Below are 27,361 nucleotides of genomic sequence, written 5' to 3'. Positions count from 1 at the left end.
TATCTGAGATGACACTTTGACATGTCGCAGTGGGAGGTGGAAATAAAATGAATGAAGTCTGAACTCCACTTAGCCGCTTCACTTTGGGGGTCCTGGTACTGTGTATGCTTGCTCATCGTCAAACTGTTACTTTATGGGGACACAGGAATGGAACCTTTGTTAATGATAGCAATAATATATAAACCTTTCTGTCTATGATCCATCAAAATATCTTTCAGTTTCACAATTACCAATTAAAATATTCACCTCAAGCATTTCACCACCACAACTTGTCAAGACGCTGTTAGGCTCGAAATAAAGGCACTCTTACAAAGTGCAATTTTAAACTAAAAACGATTATTAGTGTGGCTTAAAAAGCGACATTTGTTTGCGTCTATTGGGCCACAGAACACCTGATGTGTGCACATTTAAACATGAGATCCAGTACCATTTAGACAATTTGCGTATTTACTAGTGGACAGTGTGGATGTGGTTGAGTTCATGTATGAACAAAACCATGACAAAAATACAGATCTTAATAGCTTTAAAATTGTGTTGCTTGAACTCACATCATAAATGCATCCACTTCTGGTTTACATATGTTCGATAAACAAGCTTAATGGTAAATACAAAAAAAAACAACAAGTTGTTATATGAGTAATAGTGCATCAGCAAAATGTGACAAGTCAATTGGAAACTCACATTCTGATTGTTTCTTCCTGCCTCACCTATGGCTTGGTTTGGAGGGAGAGAGGAAGATGCAGTCCTGAGTGCTGAGGCTTTAATAATGTTGTGTGAGTGGCTTGGTAAGGTGTAGGTGTGGTTTGAGGTGGGGCCTTGTGATATAGAAGTGGCCATAGAAATGAGAAATGGCTGTTATGACGTGATTTTGTCTTTTAAGATATAAATAATCTTAAAAAATATCTTATCACGTCTGCATTCTTTATCTCCACTGAAACGAGCCGTCTTCTTCTGCCAATCTGTCAGTGTGAGAATCAACTACTGATCGGAAGACTGCAGAAGATATTTGAAGCATCACTTTTATAAAGCAAGAGTACGAGAAACAGGCACAGTGACGTTTCACAGTTCTGTCTTGAAAGACCTTCCATCAGTGAGGATAGTCTTCAAACGAAGCCTCAAGAGACCCTGTGAACTTCTTCTGAAGCAAACCATCGTTCTTACAATCTTTTCATCCTCGCGCTATCTCTAAAAAATGCTAAAGACACTTTAGTCAAAATGCTGTGAAGAAATGTGTTTCATCTTAGACTATATTCAGCCGAGTTCCCAGTTTGCACTCTCAAGAATCGATTCCCTACTATGCCTCCGCTTTTCCATCAAGAATATCGAATAAGCAGACTAAATAAAAAAGGGCCTGGAGGATCCATTACGTCTCACTGAACTCTCACTTATTGCAGAAGCATCGGATGTGTGGAGCATGTTACGCTTCCATTCTCCTTCCCTGCTGTGGACCATCACAAGCTGTCCATGAGTGCACGTCAGAAGCATGAATAAAAGATGAAAGAAACGATCTCCTTCATAATGCAGTGTTTTTCTCTCTTTCACATGCAGCTATTGTTGTTTGATAAAAAAGCAACAGAGTGAAGGCTGCGGAGAGGAGAATCTGAAGATTGTGTGATTAAACTGGGCGAACTCACCTGGGAATGAAGCTTTTATTTATTCAATACGACTAATGGCTGCTCTATTTGTCTTCTTATGCAAAGCAGCTGCCGATGTGTAATTTACTATGGAGCAAAGGATTGATTCCTCACAACAATGTCACAGGAGGTGTGTGTGTGTGGGTGTGTGTGTGTGTGTGTGTGTGTGTGTGTGTGTGTTTTGCCGTAGTGTGACCTTATACTCTGAGACCTTGAGCTGAAAGTACACCTTGTCGTGGTGAGATCCATGTGGCGCAGCTCTGTGTCTTTATCTCTGAGCTCTGTTTTGATTCCCAATAGATACGCGTTGCTGCACTTTGGCCTTCATGTTCTCTTAAGTTAGTCTAAACTGGACAACATTACACACAGAAAGTTCCATATTAGTGAATGAAGGTTTAGTAAAGATGAGGACTGTTAAAGTTAATTTTTCTACAGCATAAGTATAAACTTTTCATTCGTTAGTCAATCTAACTGATGACTGGCTAAATCAAGCCAGCATTTTATATCCTCATTCGACAACTGGCTTGTTGGTGCTTCAGGAGGGATAAGAAAGGTGTGGGGAATTCAGAGTTCAGTCTGCAAAAATTTGTTTACATTTCAGAAGGATGTAGTTCGTATCTCCCTACAACGCCATCATACTGTAGTCTCTCAGTGAAACCATTTTATGAGAAAAACAATAAAATGCTGTTACAAAGTAGTGCTGCTTCATGTTGGTTGTGAAGTGTTTCGTTTGCATTGTTAATAAAGCTTTGAAAAATTTGTGTTGACCTTTGTTGCGGAGAGAATACGGTCATTATTCTTAAAAACAGAAGTTAACAGGTCGGGAAATGTTAGATTTGCTCATTATTTTGAAGCGTTATAAAAAACAGTTGATGTGAGTGGAGTGTTGTCCCACAGACCTTGCAGGTTGGACACTTAACACACTTCATCTTGTAATCTGTGGCCAGGCAGACCTCTCAACTCTCTGCTGGGCTGCTGGGTGCAGACCAGAGATGGTAAACACTCAAACATGGAGTGACAGAGAGAGTGGGAAAGAGAGATTACAAAACCAGGTGATAAATGTGAGGGAGGAGCGGAGGTTATGACACCGATGGGCCTTTTGAGAGATGAGAGAATGGTTTGACGGCAGGGTGCAGGATGTTCAGATTAGATGAATATATTTTGCTGGGATAGACAGGAGGCTCTGCCGGCACCTTATAACTCATCCTCTTCATCACTTGTTCTCAGGCACAATAGGACAGAATTGCAATTCATATACAAGCCATTACCTGAGATGAAACGGGCAACAAAAAATTGTTCCAAAACCATTTTTTTTATTTATGTACCCTGACGCATTTGTGTGTGTGTGTGTGTATGTTCTGGTACAGGATGTGGTGTTAGGACAGCAACAGAGGGGACACAGTAGTGCTAAGCTTCTAGGATCGTCATCATTACAGTTTGGGCAATTACTGCCAGACATCAATCTACAGCTAAGAATTTAAAGTTTAACTTTTCAACCAGCTACCATAGTGGGAAAAAAGGCTTTCTTATAAAATACACCTTGAAATTCTGATACCATAGATGCTGGATGACGCAGTTAGTTCTCCATTTAATGCTGTACATTTTAAACCTGAGTATTTTCATTTCATACAACTTATTATTTCCCCTCCGCTACCTTTTAAAGGGAAACAATGTACTCTTTATTAAACTACCTTTATGTGAAAATTGCTGATAGTTTTTACTACGCTGATGAGTGAATGTCATTCGCAATGTAGATCAATACGTCTCTCATTTAACAAAGACACCAAAATAAAGTGAAAACATTGATGTTTAAAAATATTTTTAAGAAATAACAACCAATATACTAGACAGATTATAGATATTTGTATGATTTTTCACCTTAAATGAAAAGTAATTTCATATAATTCTTTATCTTTTAAATGTCTGGAAGGGTCCTGTATTCAAATTGTCAAATTATATACAAGCTTATTTTGTGAACTGCTAAAATGTCCTATTAACAATCCAAATGGCATCCTGTATGGCTTTTTCATATCAGTAAATATTGTATAGTTCAAAGAATCCATATCATGTTGTATATTGAAGAAACTTGGAAATTGTCCTTTAGGATGATCGTGAAGATGTAATGGTTTGTTCACTCTGAATTTATTCTCTGTTTCTGTTACTTTTCCAGCTTATGATCACTGTTGCATGCTTTGAGTTCCTGCCTGCTTTCCAGTCAGCCGGTGACACGTTAATTGTTCCCGCCATTAACCAGCCGCAGATTTATACACGATAGCTTTTAAGTTCCCTATGGCTTTGATTTTGATCTCAGTGATTCATTAGCTGTTTAAAGACGGGGGGGGGGGGGCTGTGCATAATGACATGCTCCCTGCCCCTCATGTTAGCCCATCCCACGGCACTATGCATCCATAATGTCAGGCAGGCAGGAAGGGCAGGCAGGATCAATGTTGGTTCTATAGATAGATGAAGCAATGATCTATGGCATCCATAGCAGCCTGTAAGTGAGAAGGCCCTATTTTACACAGGGTCATATGGAACAGTTCACATGAAATTAGATTAAATTAATCAATCACTCTTGGTTTATAGGGTGTGTGTGTGTGTGTGTGTGTGTGTGTGTGTGTGTGTGTGTGTGTGTGTGTGTGTGCATGCATGCTGTGTGTGAGAGGTTGAGATCGAGAGTCTTGGTTTCATATATCTCTGGAAGTGTGTCTTCATATTAGTATGTCCGGCGGTCGGCTGTCCTCTGTGTGATATTGATTGGTTGCATTAGGGAGTCTGCAGGTCAGCGTTTCTCAAACAGGGACAAGAGAAGAAGAGGGTGGAGGAGGGCAGAGAGGAGGCATGGAGGAGCAACCAGAGGGCACGAGGAGATAGGATGAGAAGGAGACGGGACACGAGATGGAAGGATGGAAAATTAAAAGAGAGCAGAAAGATTGATTGGGGAAGATTGATGGAGAAAAGTGGCAGTATTGGAGTTGCTTTGCTCACTAGCTCAGCCCCTCCCTGCTCAAACTCTTTGGTATTGATCTCATGTGCTACAGCTGATTAAAGATGACCTATTGTTCTCGCTTTAATGCTCTCTTTGTGTAGAACATTAATCCTCATTTTTACTCACCACCTCTTAGGTAACTGTCAGTAATATTGTATAAATAATATCATGCTTTGTACTTGTGCCTCAGTGTTTACATAACAGAGTAGTGCAATTAGTTGTATTGATCAAATCAGACTCGCTGACCCTTCAGAGCTCATACTGTATAATTTGTTGCTTCCTCTGTGAGATTTTAGCATTAATTTAAACAGTGTGTGCTGAATAATCTTTAATGTAGTCATAGTTATTTAAGCTGGAATGGATTTTTTTTACAAGATGTAGACTTTTTCCCTTTTATTTCTCTTCTATTAAATGATATTGATTATCTTTAGGATGTGGACAGACAAGATGCCTTCTTCAGTTTAAGGAATTACTGATGGTATTTTTCACTCCTTTCTGGTATTTAAAGACAAAAAACAAGTGAGTGAATTGAGAAATAGTCAACAGCTAAATAAATAAAATAAAAATATTTGAAGCCCTTATGGAAACATAACAATTTATTATAGGAGATTTATGTGTCGTTTCTAACCTTCAGCAGCTCGAGTGTTTTGATGTAATTTTAGCTTCCTCATCTGTCCCTGTTTTGGTCTCTGCTCCATTTCTAGCACAGGTCTCAGATCTGAAATGTTTTGCTCTAAATAATGTATCACACATAAGCCCAATTACAACACCTTGTAGTGTGGAGCTGAATTGAATGCCAGCAAAATTCTCCACGCTCTTTTACAGCTGGTTTTATCGTTGTGTTTATTTATATAAAAAAGCAATTTGAGAAGGAGGAGGGGTTTAGTTAATCTGTTGTTTGTGCCCGGTGACAGAAACCCTGTTTTGTTAGGAGTTGGCTCATGCACGAGATGTGTTGGATTATGAAAGAGAAGATTGGGTTAATTTATGATTTCGGCATTCATCTGGTACCACGTGGCAGCAGCAGCAGCCTCATCTAACGAGATGGGACGGCTTCCCAGCAGCTCACAATTTAGGCTCTCTCCTCTGTTTCCATGGCAACACAATTACTTTGCCCCAGGTTGTGGGAGGTTAGGGTGATAATGTACAGAGTTTAAAGTAATGTGGATGTGCAGTTGTTGATGTTAGGAGAACATATTTTAGTATTTGGTTACGTAAAATTATATTTATATCACTTGATTTATGTGAATCTGTTGGGCGAAAAGTCTCTCATTACAGCTATTAAAGAGAGCTCATATGCTGTTATTTCATGAATGCCTTTTTTAACTACTATATCATAATGCTATGTAACTAGCTGGGATGCAAGACACATTTCAGACACTGTCCGACCAAGTTCTATTAACTAATCAATCTGTCAACTTAACTATAACAGCAGAGTCATTGTACACAAGCGTATAATTACATTCATCTAAATCTCCTGTGAGGTCATTTCAGTTTGCGTGGTTTTGGTGCCCCCAGTGGACAGAAAGGAACACACAGTTCACAAGAGGATTGTGCTGCTTTTGTCCTGGCTAAGCCTTCGCAAATGAGACAAAAATACACCATCTACTTCACAGAGCACATGCAAAGGGTGAAATGCACCTACAACCGTGCTGCGACGCAAATAGCATCTCTTTGCACCAGTGCTGTTTGTGTATATTTAAATGAGCCATTATGCATTCATTTGAGGAAAAGTCGGCCTCTTTTATGCAAATGACATTTGTTGCAAAAACCGCGTAAATTTTAAAAAAAATTAAAAAATCACGGCGCTGACAGCCATATGCAGTGAAAATGTTACCATCTGCTGAGAGTAGGAGGTAACTGCACCCCAGTATTTATAAGGGTATGTCACAAACTGTCACAGACGTAAACTTCCAGTGAAATCAATCTGGGGCGGCCAGAGGCTCACTCCAGATATTTTGCAGATCTTCAACCAGTCAATCTGGAAAAGATCTTCAACGACAACCAGTGACCGTGACCTGGATGACTGAGAACCTGACAACTGTTAAATGTCCTACATTGAAACAGAGATTTCCAAGCCTAGTGAAATTTGATTACACAAACAAACTATTTATATTATAGAAACTTAGGCCAAATAAAACACAGAAAAGCACATACTGTATGTACCTAACTGACATATGGCGATGTTTAAATTGTTTTTTGGTGTGTACCACTGCACTACTGATCTAAAAGTATGTTGAGAAAATCTTTTCTTAGTCCAGTTTCAAACATAAAGTAAGCTCTGCACCTCTCTGTGATGTCTTACCTTTCAGGGCGAGTACAGACTGTAGTGTCACCTCTGTCTCTGTTCTTCATCTTATCTCATGTGTGTGTTTCTCTCTTTCAACAATGTCAGCCTCCTCAGAGCTGAAGGTGTACCGAAAGATCCGTCTCTCTCACCTCTCCCTCCACGCAGGCACCTTCAGGGGCTCTTATTTCACGTTTGACTTTTATTTTCCCTCTCACCTGAGTTGACCAACCAGAAATGTGAAACGCTGTAAAGTGAGCTGCCCCCCGGGGGAAGTCGTGATGCCAAACCTGCGACCTGTCTGCAGAGAGCGAGTAAAGAGAGTCAAAAACTGAACAAAAAAAAACAAACCAGAGGAAATGGGTTAATCAGAGCCGACGGGTGCATGGAGCTGTACATGTGTTAGTGCCTGTCACGGCGTGTGCGTGTCCATCTTTGTGTGTGCCGGCCTCTGGAGGAGGACTGCTTGCTTGGGGACAGGGGGGCTCTCAGGATGGATTCGTCAGGAGCCAGAGGCTGTGCTGTGCACCATTAGGATCAAGGTTGCTATTTCAGGAGGCTACCTGCTGAGGGATGTACTCAGCTCACAGTTTTGATAGCCTCTCCACCCAAGTCCATTAAACGAGTCAGAGGATGGCCTGTGCTTCTGCTGAGTGGCAAATGTATGACCTTATTTTAAAATTTGGACCTGTCATTTTAATTCAGATGATATCAAAAATCATATTTAATATATATGAATGACTGAAATGTATCATATTTCGCTGAGTTTGTCAGTTGCCTCCAGCAGATATGATCACAACATTAGTTTGACACAGTTTTATGTCAGATACCTAAACATTAAACATAAACAAGATTTCTGTTTTAAGGTATGACCTTCTGTCTATATTGTAGGTAAGAAAGAAAAAGTGAAACTAAAATCTCTTGTAATATTATACAACATAAACAATCCGTCATTTTGCTTGGGACTACCGGTTCAAAATACCCTGCAGTTCCTACTTTAATCATGCAACTGTTGCTTCACACAGTAAGTGAGGGCAGGGTATTGTGTGTTTGTGTTTCTTTGAATAAAATGAGTCAGCAGTCTTTGCCGATTGATGTCTACAGCACTGGGACTTTGAAGTGACCTCTTTTGGGTCAAAGGTCACATCTAGCAGTAAATAAGCTGCAGATTTATGATACATGAAACAGTTTAGATCATCACTTTAAATGATTCCCAATTTAACATCATGGGCATGCAAGAATTCATACCAAATATGTGCATGTATGGATGCCTGAAATAAAAGCAATTAAAGTGAATACAGTTATTACAATTAAATGTGGTAGCAAAAAGCTCCTCTTTTGAGGAGTTTATACAGTTTTAATCAGTATCACAATCGTTTTTTTATTTCCTATTACATGTACACATACAAGGAATTTGACTTAGTGTTTTAGTGCAAAAGAAATAGCAGGGACTAGAGCTCCTGCTGATAGAACTTAAATAGAATAAGATAGAAATATAAGAAGCAATTAAAAAATATATGATAGAATATTAAAATATAGTAAAAACACAAAATGCACAAAAGGTGCAGCGGAGGAGCTGTGCAGGTATGTGCATGATTTACAGTCAAACATATCTTCCAGAATCAATCTCCTCACAGTGTGCAGTGTGAACAGAAAATATTCCAGTCCAGTGTGTTTTGATGTAACGCATGAAGTCCGTTTCAGCCTTCACAGTACTGTAGTGTTCTCTGACTGTGGGGCTGGATGAGTGTCTATGTCATGTGGAGGGGGGGGGGGGGGGGGGGGGGGGGGGGGGGGGGGGAGGCAGGAACATTATTTATGTCATGCATCTACCTGCTCTGTTCCTTGTTTTTGTAACTTCTCATTGAAGGATGCTTACAACACAATAACAACAGTATTCACTCTTTCTCTGACACTGAGAGCAGTACAGGCGTGTGACCACCAGTGGTGCTTGTGCCCAAGTAAAGGGATTGGGAAGATGCTGTTCTTCAGTCAACTCGTCTGAAATTACAGTCAATGTGGGCGTTTGTCCTGCAGAGGGCAGAGTTTCACCACTGTCTATACACTGCCTGTTAGAGGACCACTGACCTCCTCAGCTCTGGTCTCCATTTTAACTGTCTCAATGGAAAAGGAGGCTTCAGAATACCTGGATTTATTTTGCATGTTTCAAATCTGTCTGTGCACCTTTTGATGTGTGTCTTGCATATGTTTGAATCCCTTTTCAAGTTGTCTGTGATCCGATCTCCAGATGTGGACAGAGAGGGTTGTGATAACTGGGTGTCACAGAGTAATGTTCTGACTTTTGGTCAAATATTTCTCCATAAATCAAGAGATAAAACAAGACAAATCTCTTTAATTCAAGGGCCCTTTAAACATCCATATTTTTAATTGGGTTCATCGGAGGCTCAAGAGGTTAAGTGGGTTGTCCACTCGTCCTTAGGCGTGACCCTTTCCCTCATAATACTCTTGACTGTCTTTCTAGCAGCTGCAAACATCTCTAAAACCATTAAAGTATGTGTGAAACTACTGTCTCTGAATTCAAGTAAACAACCACAGGAATAATTATTGGGCTGATTATGTATATCCCACTGACAGTAAAACTTGCGACAGATCTTCTGCAGAGGCCTGTATTATTATGGCTCCCTCTGTGACTTCAATGGCAATGCCAGAAAATTTAATTAACTGAAATCGACATTCCAGAAAGGCCCACTGGGGATCTCGCGGCTGAGCAGAGTGGCAGATATGTAAAGCATCGGAGAGAGGGCTGGTCTCACATTCAATTGGTCCCTGTTGTAATTAGCACATCTTAACCAAAATGACAATTTCAACATCAAATCGTATCTGCTGGCTAATGCTGAGGAATTTGATAGCAAAATCCAACAAGTGTGGATTTCTGAAGGTGTCTGTTGAAGCAAAACATAGGAACGACCTCTTTGATTGAAAGTGTTAGACATGTTTGTGCAGCTAAAGAAGAGTGCGTGGACGACAAGTACAAAACGTTCGGATTGTTAAGTTCTTGTTCATGTTGATGAAACAGAACAAAGCGATATGAGCCTCCCCTGCACATATTTATGAGGTGGTGTCGACTCTTAGCTGGAGACATTTCATTAAGAATAAGAGCGGGGGCAGGAGGGGAAAGCAGCGGGGGGATGACTGATCAGTCAGGTGATAGGGATTTTGTCATCCATGGTTCAGTGCTTTGTCTTGAAGCCTGCTGGAAAGCTTGAAAAACATACAAAAGCAGCACTCTTCTCCCTTTTTTATTCTGATTTATCCTTTGTGTTTTCTGGTATTTTTTTTCTTCCTCTTTGTTTCCACATTTTAACAAACTCAATGTGGCTTGTCTAGTTCCATCCAAACAGCTGGCTCCTCAAGATAAAAGGCGTTTTTAATGTGTTTTTTCCCCACCTAGCTTTTTTTGAAGAGGAAAATATATTCTTTGGGCTTGTTTTCACTGAAAGCTCCATGAGAGCTTCTGTGACATTGCCAGGAGATTAACTGTCCTCATATCCCTGCATTCCTGCTTATTTCTCCTGCGTGTTTTCTTTTAATAAAGGTGGCTTGCCTCCTCAGTCCTGAAGCAGACAGACAGACAGACAGACAGACAGACAGACAAGCTGGTGGTCAGCAAAAACTGGTAGAGACTGTTGGTGTGGTGGTGGGAGATGGACAGGACAGGAAGACATGTTTAGTATGTGTTGGAGAAGGTCGAAGGAACTTTGAACCCTGCTGTTTGGTGCAGACGGTCACAGTGTTTGGATAGTCTCTTCTCTGTGTGAGGAGCTGCGTTCATGTCATTGAGGAAGCTTGCAAACTTTCCTGCATGTGGGCCCACCCTCAAACGAACACACACTCTAACAGTCATTGACTTTGTTAGGAGATGTTCTTTTGAATCCATTAATACTAAATATTAAGCCTAACAAAAACAACATGAACACCTTGAGACAATAAGGATTTTTTTGAATCACTGATTGGCAAAGACCTTTGATTCATAATATAATTTAAAGTGTGCAACTTTAGGTGCACTTGCATTTAATTCTAAAGGGAGGCGGTTGGATGTATTGGTGTCAAGCTCCACCTCTCTGTAACAGCAACACACTCATCATAGCTGCTCATGGTCTATTCCTATTGGTGACCCATAAATAAAGGAGAAACCAATGGAAAGAATTGATCTCCAGAAGCATGGAGGAGTGGTGGAGATTTATGCTCTGAGTTGGACTCGGCTGCAGCGCTGCATATCACTCTTTCTGGTGTGTTTTGCCCTTCATCTTTTTTTTCCTCCTGCCCATCAATCTGCCCCGAACTGTAACCGCCAGAACAAAGTGTTCTCTCTCTTCTCTCTTCTTTTTTTAGATACTCACATGTGCCAAATTTCTCCTTTTCCCCCCTTTGATCTCCTGGTGGTTTGTCTTCTCATTTTATTTACCCATGCGCTCTGCTCACCTCAATTTTAAACTGCTTTATTTTTCTCTCTGCTCTGTCTCTCTTTCTTTCACGCTCGCTCGCTCGCTCGCTCGCTCACACACACACACACACACACACACACACACACACACACACACACACACACACACACACACACACACACACACACTTAAACCTTTTAGTTATCCAAAGGAAATTGACCAGACTGTAATACACCTCCACTTCACTTTCTGGAATTTGCTCATTTTGCTGATTTTCTGTTTGATCGGCTCTGACTACAGGTCAGTGAAGCTCCAGGTTTTCTGGTCCCGCATCCTGACTCGTGGTTCACAGCACTGTACATCAACAGAAAGATCATACATCACAGAAAAAAAGAGATTTGATTGCTTAGATGCAGATACATTGATCTGACTGCACCTGATCCGCCTGTTCAGTGTATCCCATTATTTCCTGTAATCCAGCCCTTTTATAAACTGGAATGATAGCAATTAATTAATCCAGCTCCACAGGTACATATGGATTGGTTTGCTCCACATTTGCACATTGTATGGCAGATGTTATCCGTGATTGTGTGTGTGTATAAGAGTGTGTGTTTGTGTGGCTGTGTGCATGCATTTATCCATCTCATTGTGGGCATCCAGGTGCTTCAGGCACTAGGAGACATAACAGACTTGAGTTTATTAATGTTGTTCATTTCCTCTCGTCTGTTCGCCTCCAGCCGCCTGCCTGCTTGGCTCTCCAGTCAAACATTCCACACACTCTGCTGGAATTAAGGGAGAGGCCTGTGGCGAGGCAGGGAGCGAGCTTAGGAATGTCTCTGTTATCACAAGGAGCGAGAATGGAGGGAGGACAGGAACAGGAGGTCAGGGCAGAGGGCCCCAGCTTTGTGAGCTTGACTCCAGTCAGGACTGCTGGACTTAGGAGTGTCCATCAACACATCTTTGATCACTACACAGCTCTGCCCACAGCCTCATGTTTCCACAGAGGTGTGTGCCCAAAGCCCCTACAGAACACATGGGAATCTAATTTTAGAGCTGCTGCTTTTTAAATCAATATCTCCTCTCCTATCAGTGACAATGTCATGTAGATTATCTCATGGCTCTCACACATGTCACACCAGGTTGGCTCTGCTCTCAGTCCACAGTGTGAGCTGCTGGAGATAACTCTGTATACTCACTCACACTGGCCAACTCGTGCATGCTGCTCGTGCATGCGGAGGGACACATTCGCGGGCCGAAGCATCTCTGTGACTTTACCGCTGCCAGAGACAGACCGTGTACTGGCATATGCACGCATGTGTGGTGAGTTGACACGAGATACTGTTCGATATATCGCATGATGAGCACTCGGCATGTAAAATGACAGATTTGAAAGGTTACAGTTAAGGCGATTGGTTTTATTTTGGCTGCCTCACTTGTTAGATGTTAGATGTTCTTCTGGTGAAGGATGAAAGGAGAGGCTTTTTGAAGGTAGATGTTAATCGTAACATCAATAGATTTTTTTTGTTTTTCTTGATCAGTCTTTGCTCAGAACAAATGCTACTGAAAGGTCATATGTCAGCGTGTGTGTGTGTGTGTGTGTGTGTGTATGTGTGTGTGTGTGTAGAAGGTAAATTGTGTTAAGAGACTTTGATTGATGTTGAGTTTGTATTTTGTACTGACTGATCTGAATCATCAGACATCTTGTCTTTGGGGATGGCAGTAAATTGGATGGGGAGAAAAATAAAATAATTCTTACATCGCTGAATTGAAGAGAAATTTGTAATTTATTGACGTAATCATACATGTCTTTTGTCTACTGGCAGGAAAAGGGTTCAGCTCAATAAATCAATGGTTGGTCAGCAAAGTCTACTTACAGCAAGAATATCCTGCATCACATTTCTTCTGTTCTGGGATAGGTTGTCCCATGTCTACATGGGTTTTGTGCAGATGTGCAAGATTCCTCCCACCAATAAGATGTTCATTCTAGGTTAATACTAAAAAAATACCTAAATAAATGCTCCAAAATGGGATGGTCAGAGAAGTCCAGTTGACTTTTTGACAGTACAAAAGATTTGAAGACGTCATCTCAGGCTTTCTGAAACACTTTTCACAATTACAAAATAACCAAAAGTGTAAATTCAAAGTAGTTTCAGCTTAACACAATGCTTCACGTTCAGCCACAGTTCTGTCCTATAAAGCTTGTATATAATGCCTATGATCCACTGATTCAGTGTGAACTTTAATGCAGGGATTTTAGAGTGAAATCCATTTAATCTCATCCGTGTATAATGTCGTGTAGCCCATATACAAAGGGGATTATTTCCATCCTTCTACTGTTCCTGTTGTAGCTCTATGACAGGGTTTACCATGTTAGACGTCAATGATCTTTGCACAGACACCTGAAAGTCTGTCATTTTATGTAACGTGGATTACCATACATTGTGCTTAATGTGGCCGAAATCAGAACACAAATAATAAGTGAAGTTGGATATAAGACACTGAATAAAAATGTGTTTATAGATACATTTGTATATGTTCAGGGTAAAGTGCTGTGATTCAGCCTCTCTCTGGTATAAAATGCTGTGGTTCCACACAGTCCTATGTGTCATACAGTCTGACCTTCCCGTGGGACTGCTGCTCTTGCACATTGCTCTCTGACTAACAGCATGACAGAGCTAATCACAGCCTCAGAGCTGTGCTCTGCATAATGTCCCCTCTGTTACACTTTGTAATTAAAGATTTACATGTTCCATTAGTTGCACACAAGGGATGGACATCAACAAATCCATATGCTCATTTGGTTGCTTGTCTTTCAAACTTGATTGTTTTTTTTTGTCTTGGAAAAGCTTAGATGTTAACAGTTGTAAAATAACAACCCAAAGGTCAAGGTGTATGTTAATACTGCTTGAACATACTGTTGATCTTTGGGAATTCTTTTACCTTAATTTGATGCTTGCTAAAAATACATAACTTGATTTAATTTTATAAAGGGGAATATTCTCATCAGGGACAGAAAAAAGAAGATATACTAATACATTAGATATGATTAACAGTAAATGTAGGTTTCCTGTTTCTATCAGTTCAAATGTGAAAATCAGCATTACAGTTACAATTTATTTTCACCTGCTAGCTACCAAGTGCAGTAAACAAGCTTATCTTTGTGTTTTGTGTTACCTTCAGTCATATCAACAAAGAGTAAGGTATTTTACTTGCTCTTTGTAAAGTGTCTCGAGATAACACTTGTTATGAGTTGACGCTATACAAATAAAGATTGATTGATTGATTGATATCTGCAGCTGCAGGCTCAGCCTCAGGCTCGGTCTGGCGGTGTGTAAAACCTGGAATATACATGAAAGCTAAACTCTATAACATCAACTGTGCAGTATGAACTATATATTAAGAACAGGAGTGCAGGGTTAAGTGTTTACTTTGTGTTGTTGTCTCAGCAGTGTTGCGTCCATATGCTTTGTTTACTGTACATGTCACATGGTCAGACCAGTGGCACTGGTTCAGCCAGGGGGGCCCAGGAGATCCTAAACTGTAGGCAAACAGAGGCTGATAACAGCTCTGCTCACTGCCGGTGGTGCAGCGAGGCAAACATAACCCTTTTGTGTTTTTATTTTTTCACCTTTTTTTGGTCCTTTTTTTTGCTGTTATTATGACATAAAATCAGGATAGTTAAGATGTTGCATGGCTCGCATCCTGTTTGCATAGGTTTGGTGATTCTGGTTATTTTGGTTTCAGTAAACATTTAACATTTAACAACATTTTTTAGTAAGTGCTAAGGCTATAATATAGCTATGATTTAACAGTACCAGTAATCCAAGACAATGTTCAGGAGTTGTATTTATTAGCAACGACTTTCTCCATGCTGTTAGCTGTGAATGTTATGGTCCAAGTCTGGGAGGGTAAATTTTATAAATCATCTTTATATTGAAAAGTAGACATTTCAAACTACTACTTTGATAGTCATCTTAGTCGAATCTTCTGTTCAGAATGACAGAGAGTCTCTTCTTTTTCCAGACAAAGCAACATTGCAGGGCATAGTAATGGTTAGACTAGTGTAGTTTTTTCCCTCTTTTTTTAGTTTAAACCAAACAATTGATAGAAAAATACTCTTGAGATAAATCCAGGCAATACACTTTGACTTGATATGTTATTATTTTCTACATATAGCTCAAAATGTTTTTTTGTTTTTTTTCCCCCCCTGATCCTCCTATTCACCCGGCCATTTTTTTATGTAAACCAACACCCTTGCATTTCTCACTGCCCGGCTTACAGGAAAAGTCTGGATGTGCACATTCAATCTCTCCTCAAGTATGAGCTCACAGGAACTGTCTATATGCTGCAGAAAAGGTCACTGTAAATCCCTGCCCAGCGCGCTAGTCAGTCCCGACCCCGCTTAGGCCCCACAGTGCCCACCCCGAGAGGGGTGGCTTAGACTGGCTTTTAGGTTGGCTCCCTTTCTGCTGAGTTCATCAGGCTGGTCCTTTGAGCAGGGAGCCAGCCCCACTGCCTTGTGGCCCTTTCTCTCTTTTCAGGCAACAAATGTGCTAAAACAGCACTCCGTAATCACTTGGCATTAGGGGTCGTTGTGTTGGGCATTAGCAGTTAGAATTGACCAGTGGGACGTTATAAAAATGAGTCTGACAAGAGAACACCAATGCTGATGAGTCTAGATCCTGGCACTGGACGGCTCGAGGATTAGTCATCGAGCGTAGAGGCTGGGGATTCTGCGGGGTCGGGTCCCATCGCATCTCATCACCACCATACTTGAAACGACCCCTCTGGCTGCCGTGTCTCTATCCGCCTCTCTGGCTGGCTAGCTGGCTCTAGTTCCTACCCTCAGCTGCTTCTCCATCCTCCGTTGTAACATCATTTCCTCTTTGAGGGTCGTGTTTTCATGGGAGGAGCAATTAATGTCATAAACTTAAGACAGGGAGTGTTATGCTGGAGTGGAGGGGCCTGATTTGGTAACATAAAGGGGAGTAATGAAAAGCAGAGTTTTAACTCCTTCTTTACTCCGTTTACCGTCATTATATTCAACATTACAAAAACTCAATTTAATATTGACCAACCAGAAGGGATACTATCACCAATTTGCCCTCTCTGATTTCATCTCTATTATCATCTGCCATCAGTGCAACAGCTACCAGAAATCAATCTGCCTCATTATCGTTGAACCATTAAATCACATTTACCGCACAGCAGCTAACCGCTGCTTCTCTTGTGGGGTTAATTCAATCGATTTTACACAATTTTTGCTGCTTTTGTGTGACAAGTATTACTTCTAAGCCTGAACTGTTCAACCTCTTCTGGGGAGCAGAGTGCCTGCTGCTTCCACTCCTCCTCCCAGCGAGAGCAGCTTCATACTGTTGGAATTTAACAGTAACAGGCAGTACCATGGGAAGAATCACTGACTGGGCTGCTGGGGAGAGGAGGGGGGGGGGGGCATGTCCTTTCAGGCTAACACCAAGTTCACTGGACTTGAAACAATCCCTCGTTTGCTGCAACTTTGTGAGTCAATATGTTGTAGTTTATCTTTCTCTCTGTTTCTTTTCGCTCTCCTTTTACTGACCTCTTATCTTCAGTCCTGTCCTTGTAGTCTCTTATTTTTTCTTCTTCTCAACTTTTCCATCTTTGTATCAACTCCTACTGCATCTCTCTGGCTTTCTTCTCCCAAACAGGCACATTTTTTCTCCTTTTCTTCGTCCTGTTATCCCTTTACTCTTCTACTCTAGTCTCCTGTTCTGCTCTTGTCTTCCTGTTTTTTTTTTTTGTATTCCTTTCCTTCCTTTTATCATCTCCTTTGCCTCTCTCATCACATCTCTTTATTGTTTTCAAGTCACTGTGCTGTGAAGGATGTACACTGCTGACCTCTGTATTGTTATTTTGTGGCCCAAAACACGTCAGTCGACGAAATACAAATATTGTTGATACTGTAAAGGCCTTTTCCTGGACTTTATCAGGGACTGAGTTTGTGTTAATTATTCTATTTAAAGAAGTCTACAAGGCTGTCTTCTGTTCGCTCAGCTTTAGTTCCACACTGTTCTATATAAAGAAAACATTTATCACTCTATGACAAATGACTGAGTCTGCTGCGTCAGTGTTTATTCTCCTGTGATAACAAGTGATAATAACAGAGCAAAATGATGTCAGACCTGTGTGTTCCTCATAAGATGTAATGTATCTTTTATTTGTTATACGGACAGTTTGAATCACTGTATGTCTTTGTTATCAAAGAAGAAGAATGAGACTGAAATGTCCCCAGAGTACTTAATGAAAATGTCTTGTCTTCAACTGAAGTATTGTTTCTATTGCCAGTGCAGAATTGTTCTTTGGTTGGTTTAGATAATATATCCTCTTTTTCAGAGGATGACAATGAACAGGCCTTCCACCCACTGCTGGTCAATATGAATAAATATGCAAAGTCAGTTGGTGATGCAACCTGAGAGAGAACAGAAAACAGTCCTCTTCCTCGCTGTCATAACATATACACTCAAAACATCTCTCTCTCTCTCTCTCTCTCTTTCTCTGTGTTTCTTTCTCTTTGCTCCCTCTTGTGCACCAGGTGCCAAATATTCTGCAAGCGTTGTTTCTCTTTCCTTTGTCTGAATGACAAAAAGCCAGCACTTTAACAAAATAGATGAAGCCATCAATGTTTCTTGTCTGCAAAGGGCTTCTCAGAGCATGTGTAGTTATATCGACACACAAAGGGTTGTTGTCAACGTTGTTGTCACGGTCTCATTTACACTGCAAACAGTGCAGACAACATGGTGTTACTGTATAGGATTCCTTTTTCTTTGGCCATCTCATAAAAAGTTAATGTGACTCGTGTCAAACAGTTGGTCTGAATGAGTCAACAAGTGTTGATCTACTTGTTGGCACTTGTATGAGAGCTGCATGAAAGGGTTCTGAACGTGCTCTTACACTTTCACACTGACTCCTCAGGTAGTAGGTGTTACAGTTTGCTGTTAATGGTACTGACCTTTTTTTATGGCGGTGGCATTTATCACTTTACATACAGTTGCTCCTTTACCTTTGCGGAATCGTACAGAAAATGTCAACTTGTATCAGAAAATATCCTGTTTATCCATCAGATATAAGCAGCAAACACGTATGGTTCATGGAGGGCTGGATGAATATTTTCTATTATCAAACTGATTACCACCTGTACATACCCATGTCCGCACTAAATAGCCACATGTAAGCAAATTTTTCTTCTTCTGCTTTCAGTTCAAATAAGATATTTTTTTAAATGTTTGTCTGCAATTTGAGTGTGGACAAATATATGTTTGTATTTAGGCTATATGTTTTATAAAACCTTACTAATATGAAAAGGACCACATAGATGCAGAAGGAATAATGTGTTTTTTTTTTTAAAAAGAAGCTATCTCACAATTGAGATTTTTTCATTTAATAATCTTTTTTTTTTTTGCTTAGTGTATACTGATGTGTGCATTATTGATGTTGCCTTAATCTAAAATTAAACAACTAATGGAGACCTAAAGAGAAGAGGACACACATCATAAAGCAATCACATAGGCAGTTTCAGCTCCAACCTTGCAGGAGTCCCGTAGAAATACAGCACAGTGTCTTTGCAGACATTCTGGCATCACTGTTTGCTTTTTCACACGTGTAAAACAACAAACTTAACAACACTTAGAAGTGATGCAGGTTTGGATCTGAGGTAACGCAGACTTCACACTGAATCAGAGAGCAACCTGAATCTCCTCTTCGCACAAAAGTTTGAATTTGTTTGTGTTGTTTGTCCTGTAAACTTCTCAAAGACAATTTGAAAATATCAGTTAACTGAGACCTGACCTGCATGCTGAGCTATTGGATGAGTCATTTAGCTGCATTGCTGGACAACTGCTAAATGAATCTGCTCTTTGACAGAAGTAGATTGTGCTCGCAGAGCATAGCAGCCTGGTATCTGCAGTAGCTGTCTGTATTAGCCTTGTAAATCCTCAGTCTTCCTTGAAAATCAATTACATGCCACTTACATTATGTGTCGAATGGCATTTTAGTGCCTGCCGCTTGCTGTCAACACGGTAACTTGAACTGCAGCTGTTGGACTTACTGAGACATAATTCTGTCTCTCAGTGGGGCAGCTTTGGAGAGCTTGGGTCTGTAGCCTATTCATTAAGCTGTCTGTTCACACCATGCCTGGCCATTCACACATGTTGGCCCATACACAGATGCATAAGCACTGACACATGTACAAAAGTCATGCTCTATGGAAAATAAGTGTAACTATGTTTAGCTTTTACCTGGCTCCCATTGGATTCACACAGGTGGAAAGTATTTGGAAACAGGTTTTTTTTTTAATGATTTCAGCTAAACTTAGCACAATGGATTGGAATTTAATCAGTAACAGTATTTATAAGATTTTAGTTTCAACTTTAACAGTGTTCATATTCATATTAGAATAGAATAGGAGTTAAAGGGCTGTCTATACGACATCTGTAGCTTTCCACTCATGGTATAAAGTACGACAATAAGCCTTTTCACACAAGATACAAATAAAGGGACGGATTACTTTTATGAAAAAGAAAGATCATATATGACATGAGCATGTTGTTAATTGTTAAATACAGGGCTTAATAACTATGAGAAATAAGGATGGCTTCAGTATAGGCCAAACAGAGATGACAGGTGTATATACAGTAAGCCAGTTTGATTTATAGTTCTTTCCTCTAATACTGATGGACCTGCACCGTTTTTAAAGAGGGATCAAATTCCTCCTGTTCATCTGATGTGGATGTAAACACTCTCAAAGCTGAAGGGAGGGCCGTAACACCATTGTCTTTTTTTTATTCCAAATCCAAGGCTGCGTAGTTGATCTTAAAAGATGAAAAACATATCACTGTCCTAATGATATCTGATCATACTTTATGTCATGTATTGTAAATATATTTCACTCTAGTGTATGTCCACAGCTATGGATTACAGAGCAAGGCTGTGACTAATGACTATTTGGAAGATACGCTGCAAGTTTTCATCAGCCAAAATGTATAGATTTTGTCTGTGCTCTGTTATTATAGCCTCAGGTGGATATTTATTGTAAGTGCTGCCAGACAGCTTAACTGCAGCTTTCATTACAGCCTCGCTCACTCTGTCTGAAACCTGTGAGAAGTAACGGTGCAGTATAATTGCAGTATATTTCTGTGTGGCGTCCTAATATGTGAAAGATAATGTGTCTTTGCGAATGATGTCATTGTTTTGCGTGCCTGAGTTTACCTGGTGAGGCCTTGAGGATGAATTTTCTGCTCGATCTGTCACAGTACATGTGATCAGTGTCTCTGAGCTGCATGCATAGACAACACCTGGCAAACAAACACATGCTTTCAAATCTAACCAGAGAGCTTACACAGGCTCCATGGATACTGATCAGTGTTATTTGTCTGCGGGATGCTAGCAGCAGGTTGACTGAAGTCTTACATTGTCCCTATCAGTTAATGTGGACGAATTATGTGGATTTATGAAATGTGTTCAATCTTTTATTATGATTTTAACTCAAAAAGTTGATTTTTAAAATGTTGCATAACATCAGCTGTACCTCATTCCTCATCAACAAGTTTTCACACACAGTTATATATCTTTCACTCGGTTTATTGCTGTGGCGCTGTAGTGGTTTTAGAGCATACTTGTTAACACTAGCAAATGTTTGAGCCATTTGCAGTCACACATATCAAACATGTGTGGAAGGTGAGTCTCACTGTGTGTATAATGACAAATACTGATAGATTAGTCTATTTCAGTGAAAATAAAGTGGATGAAAACATCTCGCTCTTACACCTTTAGTGCTAACTTACATATGCATATGGACATTTAGAGGTCTGTTTGCAGAAATATTTTTTCTTTTTTGCATTTTTTTGTAAAACGTGTTCATCTCCCTTCTCTTGACTTGCTTCCTACTGTTCATCGATCTATTCAACTCAAATAATAAACAATCTAATAGACGTATTATTCCCCTGCATTAACAGAAAAAAACCTCTCTACAATGAATATCTGTTATTAAAAACACCACAGAAGCATCCTTTCTGCTCAAAGCGTCGACCTTTGGACACATTTTCTGATGCGTCCTTTACTATTTTGTAAGAAGAGAGAATTCCTGTCAGATTAAATGTAATTGATGTTGTCCTTTAGATTCAGGTCTTCGCTACTTATTTTCTGTCTTTGCCATCCAGTGTGAAAAAAACTATAGGATGTCAGCAAACTATTTCCCTGCACTGAAGCGCACCTTGGTGTAATCGGATGATAAAAATCACACACAAGTGCAACCTGTTCAGAAGATATTCAACACTTACCTGTGACCCTGAAACACTACTTCTTCAACTGAAAAGCCCTTTTTCCCGTTTTAATGGAAGAACATTTTTATGGGAAGTTTTTTTTTTCTGCTTTTTGGAAATGCTGCTGGATTATGTTATCAGTCTTAGAAAATGGACTATAATCAAAGGCAAAGGAAACATTTTTGCATAAAGTGTGATTTGAAACTTTGGAGAACAGTCTGTTCTTTCTCTCTGTTGGAGGACACACTGGCAAAGCACAGACACTTTCTAATGTTATGTTCATCGAGCAACAATAGAGGGAAACGGTTGAATTGCTTTTCATGAAGTATTTACTGGCACACTCAAACACTAACATGCATTCACATACACACACACACACACACACACACACACACACACACACACACACACACACACACACTAGATTGAGCGGACTACCTTGTGTATTGTACCTTGGGATGTGCATTATTTTTAATTTAATGTTTCATTCTGCAGCAAACAATGGGGTCGTCACGTGGATGGAAAGCATGATGTAATGGTTACTTTTTTCTTCACGAGGTCTATACAGTGTATTGAGTGTTAATGGGCGTGGATCACACACTAGACAAAAAAATAGTAACACTCAGTAGGTTACCGGTTTGGTTCACGGGAACAGGCTGTTTTCTTTACTGTGAAATCACTAGACAAGCAGCAAAGTCGTGGAATTTCAAGTAGATCTGCTTGTGTTGTTCTGCAGCCCGGGCCGTTCTTTGTTAAACTCCTTGAGATAGCGCTTAGTGGAGTTCTGTCTGGTTCAATGCAGCGTCGCCTGTGTTCTGTCTCTGGATCAGGCACAGCATTTTGTTTTTTTGTCTGTTGAGAAGAGAAATTTAAAAGTGAGCGAACGACAAAGAGGAAAGTGAGAGATTTTTATTTGGTTTGTTGATCACAGGCTGGCTTTTAGAGTAAATGCCCTTTTAAGATCAAAAGTAGCCTGGTTCATTGAAGACACACCATGATACATTTAAAAAATTAAATTAAATTTAAATTAAATTTAAATTTAGCACTCCAAAGTTTTTCTTCTTCGTCACACAAGTACTAAATTGAACTGACTATGTCTCTAAATAACAACACTTCAAACTATTCTTACACAAGCTATTTTTATTTTTATTTTGAGGTAGTGAATGAATCAGAGCTAAACACAATTGAAAAGGGAAGACATTAAACTATCAACTCCAATAATAATGAACCCCTTTGAATTGTGTGGAAATCTTAATATGTCATGCATTTGTTTTAGCTGAATATGCTATTTATTTTAATCAGGCTTTATTAGATTGAATAATTAATAACTGCTAATATGTTTCAATGAAGTGCTTTTTCAAACAATCTCTGAGGATCAATGACACACACTTTGGAAAGCCATGACTTTCTTACCCCCTTAAATGTCATGAAAAGTGGTTCACACATTCCCATTCCCCCGAAGAAGAACTGTGATCTTCTGACCTTTCTTTTGCTGAAGTGAAAATGTGAATTCGTCCAGCACTTCACTTCTAATAATAAGTGCATATAATAAGGCTTGACTAAGATGATGGACATGGTTAACATTATACCAGCCTAGCATCAGCATATTATTATTATAACTGTATTGTATGTTTGCATGCTGGTGGTAGCATTTAGCTCAAAGCACTACAACCTGAGAAAAGCTGTACAGAGCAGCTAGCATAAGTGTAGACTCTGTTTTTTCCTCAAGCAACTTGTAAGATCCATCAGTATGTAGTTTTATTAAGAGACTTTCCAACCAACCACCTGCACAGTGATCTCTTATTGTTATTTATTGAGTCAAATAAAGATTGATGTTGTCTTAAATCTATGGTGGTGGGCATTTATAGCTTTAGGATTAGGATAGGAACACTGTTATTTCCACGACTTCTCGGGTGAATGAATATAACCCTAAACCCCATTGGGTGTTGGATTTAGCACACTAAAGTGTGTGTTTCTTGAATTTCCGAAACCACATATTTGTTTACGGTTCAAATCCTCACAAAAGCCTGAACAATATTGACCTGGAAGTTGGGGGGTTGAATTTGAGAAATACCTCTTAATCCTGTAACATGATACTAAACTGTTGGCCTTTCAAGCAGAGTTGTGACATTTGTACAGTTTATAGAGGGTTGCATTACAAGCATTCCCATTTGTGGTTTCTACCGAGCCGATGGATATTGTCAGTGAAAGTTTTCTGAAAAGCAATCGAAGTGAAAAATATATTCTAAGACTTCTGATACTGTCATTGATAACTGATCCAGCTTTCTGAAAATGTGTCTAACTGATATCAGATATCAGGATTGTATCGATCCTTCCCTTAAAATAAGATACGACTGAGTAGCCAACACCTAGCGTATTTCCCCTTCTGTGTCATGGAGCATCAATGTTGTCAAAACACACCGTCCGACATAATCATCAACATGGGAGCCATAGCTGCTTATTGGAGTCAGGCCTATTTGCCTTTTCGAGGGATTTGTTGTTGTTGTTGTTGTTGTTGTTGTTGTTGTACAGATAGTCTTCTCAACTATTTATTTAGCAGCAACAAACTTTGCGAAAACATTTTTCAATCATTTTTTGCATGGGAAATGATATACAGTTATACCTCCAGGTGAATTGCCGTAGTTAACCTCTTCTATATATTATGTGTCAAGGAATAATAGATAACGTCAGTCTCCAGAAGGTTTTTATTTGGGAGTAGAAACAAAGAGCCTTTGGACCTGAAGGGCAGCCCTGAGTCAACAGAGCAGAGGAGGGATAATACCGCCTCTCACAGACACCTAACTCAGGACAGATGTAACTAGAGAAAAACATCTGTTTAAGAACTTTCACCAATGCTAAACAAATGGTTCACATCGAACCTTACACTCCTCTTCATCCATCATCATGTAATTGTGTTTGTTACGTGAACTTCTCTTTGCGCATCAGAAGCCAGCTTTACTTTTTTTTTTTTTAAATGTGCACATTATGCTGTTTCACTCTACATTAGCCTTTTTGCTGCAGGAGAAGCTGGGGTTGACTGAACCTTGTGATGTGCTCCAGCATTATGTGGGCCTGCATGTTCGCCTTTGTTTTCCATGTGTCTGCTCTTCCATGAGCGCACCTGAGCTTTGAAGCCTCCGCTGCATGAAAAAGTGTTATCTCTATGCTTGTGTGTGTGTGAGAGGGAGAGCGAAAAAGAGAGAGATGGGAGCAGAGATGCAAGCACAGAGGACAAAGATAGCTTTGATCACATTGGAGTGTCACTAATGTCCTGCTTCTCTCTGTTGAAACATCTGAGGTAGCATCACAGCTGTGGATGTGAGCAAGAGGCGAGCAGCAGAGGAAAAGCTGTCCGTTTTAATGGTGACAAGCAATATTTTCTTGCTTAGTTTTGTTACTTTTTTATAGATTTTTGTTGCTATTTGAAACCTGTGTGACCTGAGTGATCATGTTAAACATCCTGCTGTCCGCTCTGATCGATCCTGACAGGCGATTGAGGAGCTTCAGAAGGAGCGAGCGACTTGCATCCATACTAGTATGTATCCTCCAGGGCATGCTTAACATTGTTGTCTGTTTTTTAAAATGCATTTTCCTCAATGGGCTGAGTGTTCTAGGATTTTGGTGATCCCTTATGTTGAAAACGGTATGTCCCAGTTAATATCTTGTCAGAAATGAGTATGTTTCAATGGCTGAAGTATGTCTGCAGGTTTTAGAGTTGTTCATCCTTCTTGATCCTCTACTCAGTGGGACCTGGCCTTTCTGGAGGTCAACCTCTGCTTGCAACTCTCAAAACAGGTCTGCTACTCCTGACTGGCGGTATTTTAGCCTTGTAGGATTATGTCTGGTGGGAATTAACTCCTTAGACCACCAAGGCTGCCGCCCAAGCCCTCCTCCTCACACATAGAGGAAGTGACCATTAAAAGAGCTAAATTTAGGGAAAACTATTGCTCAGTTTGTTTGGAAAAGATAGGGTGAAACGATAGCATGTGTCTCCGTGTGCTACTTTGCTCACAATCATACTCGTAAGTAGGCAACTGTAACACCTGACACAGAAAACGTTCATATTCTTAAACTGTGTCCTCATTACGTGTTTCTCCATTGGCTCACTTTATTATTGCATGTATTGTTTGCTCAAAACAGAAGTAAACTGTAAAACAATATAAGCAGAGATTGTTGCATCCTGTGGGTGGGGTCTGGTTTGGGAAGTCCTTAGAACTACACTGAATGGCTTTTGTGGTTTCCTGTGAGGTGACTTATCAACCACAAACACTGCAAATTCCTCGACCCTGAGTAATGTTCTCAAATCAGGAATGATGTTTAGTTTATGCACTCTTTTTGTAACTTACCAGTTCAATTTAACCTAAAAAAAGAGACCACACAAACACCTTGAAGGGAAATCGTTTCGGCCATTTGTTATATGCAACTAACTTTTGACATATGGTATTCTGCTCACATTGCTTATTCTTCTGATTTTTTTTTTAGGGCCAGCTTCTTTAAATAATTTCACCCATTTGCTGTTGCTTTGAAGGATGTTTCTAGAGAATACAGATTTCTTCCGTTTTTCCTATTTTTAAAGGCTCCTGTAATCCTTGCGTAACAACCTCACACAACATTCACCATCAGCTCATAGTGAAAGTGAGCATTCAGCATCGGTTGGGACAACGGCGTCGCTTCTCCTTATTGTATCCCGGACGCTTTATTTCGTGGGATAACGGGGGAAGACACGTTTTTTTAGCAGCCATAAAATCAGATGCAAAAAAAAAAATGAAGACACAATAACCCACTTATTTGTGTTTTTCACAGGTAGAGAAACAAAAAAAGTCGTTATATTGGGTGACCCTTTGTGAAGTGGATAATGCCCCCGTTTTTTCAGCGCCGTGCACCCCTCGGTGAGTGTAATGGTTCGTTCCGCACAGGAACGACACGGCCGATTCTCGCAGAGCTGAGAGCAGGGAGAGGTTTACACAGCCTGCCATTGCTGTAGCCTACTGCACCGTCCCAGTGATGCCTACTATTCTCAACTTTTCATCCAGAGGTTAGCGACGAAACAGACAAGCAAGGTGGCCTTTATTTGCCTTTTTCCGAACTCGAGTTTCTCCCATGACTCGATATCTGAATGGACTAACCTGAGCGTTTCGGCCGGCGAAGATAAAATAATGAACTTTGGACTTTCCTCACGGCTTTTCGTGACATGTTTCCCGTCGTCCTGGATAAAATAAAATAACAACGTAGCCCGGCGTGGCGGCAGCTGGGCGAAAATTCAACTAGGAGGGAAAAAAAGCGCACTAACCCAAGTGATTAACAAAACAAAGACACAAACAACTTTTAACCAAATAGTTTTGAAGCGGAATAGCAGTGTAACATGTCCTCCAAAGCTTCAACTAAGGTGGGTACCTGCGCGGATAAAATTGATGTGTTTTGCAAAGCTGCTGGCGTTTTTTTTTTTAAATGTGTGTGGCAAAGTAAAGAGCTAACTTTGGCTAATTTTGAACAACAAGCTAACCCAGGTCTCCATGGCTTTGTAGACCATTGTTAATGTTAATAGTAATGAAGTATGCCTGCTGGTGGCTGGTTATGAATGTGTGTATGTTTGCTTTGCTCAAGAGTTCTGAACCCTTAACCTTAAGGGACAGAGCTCGGTACCACCCATGCTGTTTCTACTATGCTAGGGTCAAATTGATCTGACTTTTTTTCTGGTTTGAAATGTTTACAAGCTGCCTCTAAGTGTTCATAGAGGGTCCAACTCACCT

The 27,361-nt window shown here is 40.1% G+C and overlaps 1 protein-coding gene across 12 annotated transcripts in view; it reads left to right on the top strand.

Moving 5' to 3' along the window:
- tjp1a (tight junction protein 1a) overlaps nt 1–27,361 on the top strand; it is a 99,654-nt gene that overhangs the window by 21,531 nt on the left and 50,762 nt on the right. The window contains exon 1 of one of the 12 annotated variants that reach the window (XM_061037116.1): nt 26,554–26,997. The exons of the other annotated variants lie outside the window; for them this stretch is intronic. Within the exon in view, the coding sequence (XP_060893099.1) occupies nt 26,974–26,997 (24 nt within the window). The 5' untranslated portion in view covers nt 26,554–26,973. Of the gene's footprint in view, nt 1–26,553; nt 26,998–27,361 lie in introns of those variants that run through there. 12 annotated transcript variants of the gene reach the window in all.

Source organism: Labrus mixtus, chromosome 1 (assembly GCF_963584025.1).
Source record: "Labrus mixtus chromosome 1, fLabMix1.1, whole genome shotgun sequence".
Lineage (NCBI taxonomy): Eukaryota > Metazoa > Chordata > Actinopteri > Labriformes > Labridae > Labrus > Labrus mixtus.
The sequence above is the reverse complement of the archived record's forward strand: the minus strand, read 5'-3'. Positions and strand labels throughout refer to the sequence as shown.